The sequence below is a fragment of the Quercus robur genome, chromosome 11 (genome assembly GCF_932294415.1).
Source record: "Quercus robur chromosome 11, dhQueRobu3.1, whole genome shotgun sequence".
NCBI classification, from domain to species: Eukaryota; Viridiplantae; Streptophyta; class Magnoliopsida; order Fagales; family Fagaceae; genus Quercus; species Quercus robur.
The window spans coordinates 51,454,483-51,464,339 of NC_065544.1; the positions used below are offsets into that span (position 1 = coordinate 51,454,483).

General features: G+C 35.8%; 1 protein-coding gene across 3 annotated transcripts; it reads right to left on the minus strand.

The window, feature by feature from the left end:
* Positions 1-443: 443 nt before the first annotated feature.
* LOC126707252 (probable ubiquitin-conjugating enzyme E2 23) lies at positions 444-9,340 on the minus strand. Of its 3 annotated transcripts, XM_050406840.1 has the most exons (9): positions 9,182-9,340; positions 5,123-7,180; positions 4,344-4,484; positions 3,606-4,094; positions 2,707-2,776; positions 2,462-2,601; positions 1,997-2,308; positions 1,038-1,336; positions 444-893 (listed from the first exon to the last, which is right to left on the minus strand). In XM_050406840.1, exons 2-8 carry the CDS (start codon positions 7,178-7,180, stop codon positions 1,085-1,087), a joined length of 3,462 nt encoding a protein of 1,153 aa, XP_050262797.1. In that variant the 5' UTR covers positions 9,182-9,340; the 3' UTR covers positions 444-893; positions 1,038-1,084. The 3 variants fall into 3 exon arrangements, with proteins under 3 accessions (XP_050262797.1, XP_050262799.1, XP_050262796.1); XM_050406842.1 differs by having other exon boundaries at positions 649-1,336; positions 4,386-4,484; XM_050406839.1 differs by having other exon boundaries at positions 649-1,336.
* Between the last annotated feature and the right edge of the window lie 517 nt (positions 9,341-9,857).

The window sequence follows — 9,857 nt, forward strand, 5'->3', positions numbered from 1 at the left end:
ATACTATCGTACCAAAGTATGGTGATATGTCAAGTTGTCAACAATATTTTTTTTTTTTGATAAGTAACGTAAGAATATTATTAATAATAGAAAAAGTGCCAAGCCGAGTACATTGGGGATGTACTATGGGGGCACAAATTAAAGTTGTCAACAATATTTAAAACCAAGAAATCTCCTATAAAGCCAGAGAAAGAGCCGTGTATATATTTTGTGCATTCACACCACAGAGCTGTGTTTTTTAGGATCAAAACACATGCAATCTCCCATCCTACAATTCCTAAGTACTTTGGTATGATGGTACGGTAGCTTACAGCTTACCTTTGAAATGGGAGGAATCCATGCTTTCATGGCAATTCATACTTGAAGAATGTGCTTTCACTGATGACCCGTTGGATTGAACAGGTGACCTAGTGACTCAAGTTGCACGAAAGATTACCACATACTTAAAAAGTTAAAACAATTAGTTTCATTCTTTGAGTCCCATAAACAAACAAAAGCTCTGGCAAAGAAGATTTTTTTTTGCTGCAATTGTTACAACACATGGGGTTTTGGGGAGGTGGGGTGGGGGTGGGGGTGGGGGGATTTGGATAATGGTTATACTTATAAAGAAGGACCAGACAATACCACTAACTTACAAGGAGATTGGCCTAGGATAAATCTTTCTCAATTCATTGATTTTCAACACAAGACCAAAAATGAAAAGGTTTATGGAAAGTCCGACTGCCTTCGCAATCTGGGAGAATTCTCCCAAAAAAATAAGTGTCCACACAACAAGTTAGGAGCCAAATCCAAACGAATGCAATCATTCCCAGTATACTGTGTTAGCCGATGAAAAGTTTCATTTTTTAAAGCAATTGGAGATCCAGCCATTTTGCTCCAAATATCCCTTGCTCCTAAAAATAGACAAGGCTTTCAAACAAGATAGAAAAGGTTTCTGATGATGAGTCATGTAAATGAAACATTCATAAAGCATGGAAGTCCTTTACATTGATGGTATCTGGAAATCTGAAGTAGCAGCAATGAATCAAATGACTGACCTTGTTTGCTTTATAAATTTGTTGGGAGGTTGACCCTCCAAATTGACTTAAGACTGTTGCAGATGCCTAAACTCATGACAATCAACTCCAACTTCGCTGAGTGCCAAGAAAAGTCTTGGCACTATCTTTGCCAACATCAGCTTGAAACCAACGGAAGTTGAATTGGCATTGCTCTTATCGCTTACAGAGGCATCCTCAGTGAGGGAGCCTATTAAATAACCTTTCATATATGCATCACAGGCCTTAAGGATGTAATAACCACGCTTCCTGAAATGGTCTTTGACAAGCTCTTCAAAGTCCTAGACAATACATTAAGTTGGTGAGCTGATTGCAAAGGCGAGTGTCATCAAATAAAGTACTTCTTTACTGATACAGTTTGGGAAGCATCTAAATGTTCATTTAAAACTATCTTTCATGAGAAGGAATTAAAGATACCATAACCATTTGACTATATAATACCTTGTGACCTAATTTTATATAATCCCTTTATCATGTGTAAGGTTTACATATTGAATATACAGCTGATTGTCAGCAATATAATTGTAGAGTTCACAAAACTCAACAATGGATTCTGACCCAAATCAGGGAGCTTGCCAATCACACTCCCATGTTGATCAACACCACCATGAATGCACAGAATATCATGCCTAATGCATACTTTGCATAAAAGGCTGCTGTGCATTGAGGTAAGCAAGACTGAGACTAAAACTGCCATTTGGTGCAAAGGTGGAAAGCCAATTTAAGTGAAATGAAACCCCCACCTTGGTTAGCAAGAAAACAAAAAGGAGAAAAAAATGAAGCTAAGTGGTGCAAGTGTGAAGTGTGGCTTGAAGGGAAGGTGGAGATCAAACTTTGGACAAAATTTTGGGCAAATAGCATATAACCGTGATAATTAACTAGAAAGAAGGCAATTCAAACCGATGAAAAGTAAAACAGAATATTGAAATGTGATGTACTACCTTGGGTGGCTTCCTTAAAAGATACATCATTGTCTTGCAGTTCAGCAAGAAAGTATTCTCATTGTATGACAATGAATTTTTCTCTCCTTCAGCTGTCCCAATCTGCTTATCATACCCAGCTTCATTAAAATATGGCTTAGAATTTAGCACTAACCCTTGGAGTGAAACTAGCACTTGTAAGATACTAGAAGACTTTGGATCCCAGACTTCATTTCCTTTGCCAGTCCATGTATTTAAAAGGCTAAGGCACACCTTGCCTTCCTCATATAAATTTGGATTTATCCGCCAGCCACCAGAATGATAGTATGCTGACTGCATATCACAGACTAAGTCAGAAAATAGATAGATTCACCCCAATTTAGTGTTAAAAGTCAACAAAAATGTCTTGAGATTGGCTCAAGCAATCAGTTCGAAAAGCTTCTAGACCAAAGATAGAATTTAGATATTAACATCAGGATATCTTACTGGTGGAACATCAGGGTACTCTGGTGGAAGGTGAAAATCAAAGAAGAAGAGGCCATCCTGGTAAGGCGTCCCATATGCCCCAACTATAACTGCCCTTAAGAGATCCATTCGATCTTCATAAACTCGTACATAGATTGTACCTGTTAAGAATTTTGATGCTTTAAAACCTAAAGTTGCTAAAATAGGACCTGATTGTCAAAATCTCTCATCAAGCATATGATTTGATATACAAAAGTATTTCTTACCAGGGAGGTTATTCTGTAGTATGCTCCAATCTTGTTGAACCTTCTTAAACCACCTCCTTCCATTGTTATTCTGCAAGTGAAATTCATTGGAAAAAATGTTAAAACACAAAAGTAATCCTTGTGTGCATGAGAGTGATAACTGAAAAAATATGAAGGGCATTAGAAGATAATAAGTTACATATTACAGATTATAAAATAAAAATGCTTAAATTAATTCATATTGCAAGAATACAGTGATTCACTTTAAACAAAAACTTTGTTGTTGAATGCTTTTTAAAATGTCAAAGGGTAAACATTGAGAAATTAAGCAAAATAATACAACAAAAAAATGAAAATACGAACATAAAAATAAGCATAACCACACAATTTTTTTCCTTCTCTATGATAAACATTCATTCTCTAAGTTCAAAATTTTCATTCCTCCTAAAAAGATTGCAGCTTCCTAGTTACTGCTCTCAATATTTTTATGTAACCTTCCTATCTATTTTTAATAATACATCCACAAACATAAGAAGATTTGGTCTCTGGTCCTTATTTGGAGTTTCTTGTGTAATGCCAAACTCAGTGAAGGATCTTTTAGCTTGTTGGAGAGGAGGCTATAAGAGTCATCAAATTTTGGTGTGTGGAATGCTATCCCATTGTTCAATGTGGTGCATTTGGAGGGATCTTAATTCTAGGACATTTGACAGGATCGAAGCCTCATTGCTTCAATTGAAACCCATGAGTTTTAGATCTTTGTTTGACTGGCTAAGGAATTTGGGGGTTTTAGTTTTGCCACTTTTTTTCTTTTTTTTGAATCGCTTATTCTTTGTAATTTTAGATATCAATATGTTGTGTTGCTTAGCCCCTTTTTTTTCTTCAATAAAATTTTATTACTTAAAAAAACAAAAGGCATTTACCTGTCCATATGCGCCAAGGAAATAATGGTCCAAGGGATCTTTAGCTGTATCAAAGTGTTTGAAACTGCAAGTATTATCATCATCAGAACATGCTGGAGGATATGATTCTTCAGCAGAATCAGCACTTAAGCCACATAAAGCTTCTGCTGCTTCAAACACTTCTTGGGCCTCTGGGGTGACCTCGTCTTTAATTTCCATACCACATTGATCAATTACATTTAATTTCTGAGAGCTAGACTCATCACTAGGATCTTTTACCTCAGAAATCTTTATTGTCTTCTCGGATTCAAGCTCACTTTCAACTTTGGAATCCAAACAGCTTGGATCTAAATTCTTTTGTCCCCGTGAGAAAATTCCAGTGGCCAGTTTTGTTACATATCGTAGTGCAGCTAAGGGAACTGAAAATGCTGAATTTTTGCCAGAATTCTCTCCACTTTCTTCAAGGTCAGAGTTGATGTCAATGTCGGTGGCATTATGCTGCCCATCTTCCTGAACATAGTTGACTTGCATCATACACTTATTCAAAAAAAAAAAGACATGTAATATTGGGAAAATCACAGGTCTTGTACTAGCAAATTACAAGCATGCCATAAGAATAGAATATAAATTAAGTACATGTGGTAGGACAATTTGGCCATCGGACATTCCCAACACCAAATAAAAAAGAGTATATATTTGTTTCCCAATCCTAATATCGAGAAAAAAAAAATCCTAATATTGAAAAAAAACCAAACAAACCTCTTGAGCATTCTCAAGGGTGTCCATCTCATCATCATTTACCGTTTCCCAACTAGCAGCATCATCACTAACTTCACTCCCAGCAGCCATTGACTCATCATCATCATCTCGACCAACAACATATATTGCTTGAGGTCCAACCTAACAGCGTAAGAAAGAAGAAATAATCAAATCAACCACCATTAAAACTCTATCAAAGAAAGAAAAAGAAAAAGATACTACAAAATGATTCTCCCTTAAGCTGCCTTTTAGAGTCAAACAAATAAAACAAAGAAAGAAAATAAAGTTAAAATATCACAACAATTTTATCCCAGACCCACATTATGAGATTTCATGTTCCATTGTCTTCTCCATCTATTGAGCAACAAAACAGACAATTTGAGTAACCATCAGACACCTCCCATGAGGTTTCTACACTTATCTTTGACACTTTCTTTTTGATGACGAGGAACCCTAGAGACCATGCAGAGTATCGTGTCTTTCTTATCTCCAATACTCTCTTGATGTTTAGGTGACCTATTAGTTCTCCATTTGTTCAAATTTAGCCACTTCATGTAGCTACCAAATTTTTTTACCTCTAATTTACATGAAATATCATTGAAATTTGGAATAAAACAGCTTTCATCCTTTTCCACCAAAGAGGTAAAATGTGTTGGAAATATATTATAAATTTATATCAGAAGAACAGTTTTAGATACAAGACTAAGGGAAACAGAATATGTAAGTTTCTGTTCACAAAGGTAATAAAAAGTGCAGAATATTATTAGGAAAGTATATACCGTTGAAACCATCCCATCTGCCCATGTGACTTCAATATCACCATTCTTGAGACCAGTTATATTCCCAACCCAAGAGAGATCTGTGAAGTTATTAGAAGCTTTACTTCCAGATGCATCATCAACTTTCTTACTTCCTGAGCGCTTTTTCATATCCCGTTTAACCTCATTTGGTCCATTTTGATGCTTTGGTTCCTCAGCAGTGTCCACACCAGAAGCTGTTTCTGCAGGAACAGAAACGGGAGACAATCGAACAACTACATCCCCATAGCAGTAATCATAATCTGGATGCCCTTCCAATTCATAGACGCTTACAACTTCCTCCTTGTCAAACTCTCGAGGATCTTCTGCTCGGTCAACTGGCTTTAACCACCTCACACAGGCAGTTCGCTCCTTCGCGTTGACACTTTTCACAACCCCAACACGCCTGGCTTCACCAACATCATCACCATCATCAGAGGCCTTCTCCACCACATACTGTTCGGCAACAAATTCATGATCACCAGGACTATCAATAGGAATTAACCTTGTTGAATCCAGTCTGCAACCTGTCATTCCATCCTGCCATGCCACATCAACTTTTGTCCTAGAATTGACAATCAAAAGGGCTCTTTCATAACTTTCCTCTTTCTTTCGAGCCTTCTTGTCCCTCCTAACCACAACTTTACGGATCTTCTTGCGATGAAGAGGCCAAGATTCATGGACAGGCTCCTTCGAAACTGACAATGAACTACCGCAAGAGCTAGACTCGGGCTCGTTTCTTTCACCATTTTTATCATTTCCATCCACTGCAGCAACTGGATCAAGATCCATGGATTCAGTATTTCCAGTTGATTCCTCCAATGAAACCTCTTCTGAATCACAACCACTTCCCATTTGAGTGAAATCTAATTCTCCGTTGGCAGAATCGTGAAGTTCTAATTTTGATAAACCTTTGTCTAAGGGATTGGAGGATGAAAGTGCCAATGATGGAAAAAGACACCAGTCACCCAATTGCCAATTTGCATGAGCAAAACAGGATAACAGTTTTAAGTTCTTTGGACTCTGCTCTTCAGCGGGGGCAGTGGAAGAATCAGGTCCATAGCCAGCAGATGCTATCCAATAAATAAAAACTGATCCAACTGTAACCTTTGTAACGGTACCTTCCAACCGAGTAGCTTTCCACAAGCCAGATATCCACCTAGAATTCTTGAAAACTGATGAAGAACTGGCCCTTACACGTTGGCCTGGATAATATGGAAAATGCCCATCTTCAAGGATATTCTTGGAAATTGGTTTTAGACGGAGTGGCTCAGCTTTCGAAACTTTACACACAGAACCATCATCAAACAACACAGTCACATTATCTAAAACATCATCAATTCTACCTAGCCAGGGACCAAGGACCACATAGTCACCCACAGTGAAATCCCTCACGCGTTTCAAGTCTTTGGATGAAACACCTTGTATAGTAGATCCATCAGGAGCTAACAAATCAACAGAGATATTAACATCAACCACAACACCCACTTGCCCAGTTGGGTCTGAAGCAGAAGCAACAAAATCTCCATGTAAGAATCCGCGATCAACAACTTTTACATCATGAATATTTTCAGTCGACTCAGTTTCATCAATCCAAAGTACTCGAACCTGATCAGCTAGAAGAGGACCACTTTTTCCACCACCTCTGTCCCAATCACTATTGCCATTGGAAATACTATTTCCATCACCATCTTCTTCCTCATTTTCATCACCATCATCGTCGTCATCCCCGTCATCATCATCCTCTTCATCAGTAATGCTGCTATCTGAATCCGTATCCCCAGAAGCTTCAGTTACTATCCCAATTTTATTTTTGCTATTGTTCAACACAACATCTTGCCTATAAATATATGGAATGTTATGCTTGTAACTGGTAGCATCATTAGGTGTGCAAACTTCATTGCTTTCACTATCTACATTTGGATCACAAACAAGCCCACTTGGCATAGAACCACCTTGGTTAGAAGAATTATTATTATCATGAGCACTAGTGGCAGGCTCATCAACTTTACGGACAGTGTCATCCTGTTCATTTGCCATCTAAAAAAAAATCACAAGAACAAGATAAGACACTACTATTCCCAATCTTGCCATTCAACCCAAAATCATGTAATTAAAAATTCCTCCGCATGCAAGATGCAACATATTACTGTCTCCATTTTTCCTTTTTTTTCTTTTTTTAATGGTTGTTACACACACACATCCAATTATTATTATTATTTTTGTTGTGATAAGTACACACACATCCAATAAATCTTGAACTCACAACCTCAGCTTCCACCTCACTTTTATAAGGGAGGAGATGTTGTTTGAGCTAGAGTTCACTGGCATATTACAGACTTTCTTAAAAGAGATTAAAACTATGACAGTTTTCTGGCAGAAATCAAGAAAATAAAGAGACTATAATTTTTCAGGTCTTGTAATTCTTTTTGCTTCGTCCCTAAGAAACAAAACACCCACCTAAATCAGAGCCATTCTACAGAAAAAATTGATTGCTGCATTTTGGGAAATTATCTAGATATCAATTAATATTTCTTACCTCCACACTCTAAGCACAAATATAGTTTTTACAGATTATTTAGTAGGCAATTTCAAAGAGGATAGAGGGGAGAAAAGCCTTCTTTGATTGCCAATTGAGAGGGCTACAACAATTTTCTTTTTCTTTCTTTCTTATTTATTATAATTATTACAGCACAACAATGCATTAATTATTTATCCTTTCCTTGGTCACCTTAAAGCTATTTATCAAACCCTAATCTCACACAATTCAAATTAACAACAAAACTAGAGCTAAATGTCAAAGCCAATGAACCTTCTTAAATTGTAAATTTAAATGGCTATCACAAAGTGTTTTTTCTTTTCTTTTTTTAAAGACCATAAGCACACCAATGCATTGATTATTTATCCTCAGTCAACTTAAAGCTAATTATCAAACCCCAATCTCATACAATTCAAATTAACAACAAAACTAGAGCTCAATGTCAAAGCCAATAAACTTTATTTGATTGCCAAATCAGAGGGCTATAACAAAAGTTTAAAAAAAATAAAATAAAATAAAAACTATGAGCACAACAATACATTGATTATTTATCCTTGGTCACCTTGAAGCTAATTTTCAAACCCTAATCTCTCCCATTCCAAGTTAACAACAAAACTAGAGCCAAATGTCAAAGCCAATAAACCTTCTTTGATTGTCAATTTGAAGGGTTATCACAAAATTTTCTTCTTTAACCATAAGCACACTAATGCACATTGATTATTTATCCTGATTCACCTTGAAGCTAATTATCAAACCATAATCTCACACAATTCAAATTAACAAAAAAAGAAAAAGAAACTAGAGCTAATTGCCAAAGCCAATAAACCTTCTATGATTCTCAATTCAGAGGGCCATCACACAAGTTTTTTTTTTTTTTTTTTTAAAAAAAACCATAAGCACACCTATGCATTGATTATTTATATCAAACCCTAATCTCAATAACTCAAATTAACAATAATAAACCTTCTTTGATTGTCAATTCAAAGGGCTATTACATTTTTTTTTTAAATTACCATAATCACAACAATGCATTGATTAAGTATACCCAGTCACCTTAAAAAGATAATAATCAAACCCTAATCTCAAAAAATTCAAATTCACAACAAAACCAGAGCTAAATGTCAAAATCAATAAAACCAAAAAACACAGAGACACTATAATTCACTCATCACATAATAACAAACTCACAATCTCATCCAAACCAATCAATCAGAATCAGATACAATACAGCAACAATTAATATCAACAAAAAAAAAAAATTTAATAGAAAATAACAAATTTTCAAATTGAATTACAGCTCCAAGAACCCTAGCCCAGTTCAAAATAAAAAAAATTCACCGATCATAAAATTAATCAAATATATAACAATATAAAACCGTGAAAAAAAAATTCAAGAATTCAAAAAATTAAGCTACAATATTGAGCTGGATTCAAGATCTTTAACGAGATGAGAAATTAAATATAATTTAATTAAAAAAGATTAATAGAAATTGATTTTTTACCTAATTGGAATTCGAAGAATTCGAAACACAGAGAGAGAATCGAAGAAGAAGGATTAAACGCTGCGTTTTTGAGAAATGCGAAGAGAGAGACGAAGCTTTTTGGCTCTTCTTCTGTGTGTGTGAGAGGAGGGGCAGAGTGGTAATTTTCAGAATTGTCTGAAATGTTTGGGTTTAAATAGTGTGGTGGCACGGGGGCTGGGGGTGTGAAATGACGAGAATGACCCTTGTGTTTACGCTGGTGGTGATGATGATTGATTTTATCACCGCCGTTTGATTTGAGGACCGGAGACCAATTTGGTCAATTGGGGTTTAGTTTAAAGTTTAGAAAAGAAAGTTGAGGATAACTTGAATTGTTTGGTTAAGTAATTGGTTGGAAGATTAATAATAATATTGGTTGTTTTTTGGTTTTGGTTGAAGAATAAAGATAAGAAGGTGAAGAAAAGAAATGGGATATGCTTTCTTGGGTGATGGGAGATTGATAGATGGACGTTTAAGAGGGACAAGGAAAGGGTAGCCTTTGTTCACAAGGGACCTTTTTTTAAAAATTATAATAATAAAAGTATTATTAATTTTTAAGGGGTTTTTAAAAATAATAAATATTTGATTTCTTCATAAATCACTTGGTCAATTTAATTTTGATTGGAATGGGGTGCCTAACTTGCACATTGGACACAAT

Excerpts from the sequence above, each read along its gene's own strand:
- LOC126707252 (XM_050406840.1), bottom strand. The coding sequence starts at position 7,180 with ATGGCAAATGAACAGGATGACACTGTCCGTAAAGTTGATGAGCCTGCC. Across the intron at positions 4,095-4,343 it reads CCCTTGAGAATGCTCAAGAG|GAAGATGGGCAGCATAATGC; the intron begins GTTTGTTTGGTT and ends AACTATGTTCAG. Across the intron at positions 1,337-1,996 it reads TTTTAAGGAAGCCACCCAAG|GACTTTGAAGAGCTTGTCAA; the intron begins GTAGTACATCAC and ends TGTATTGTCTAG.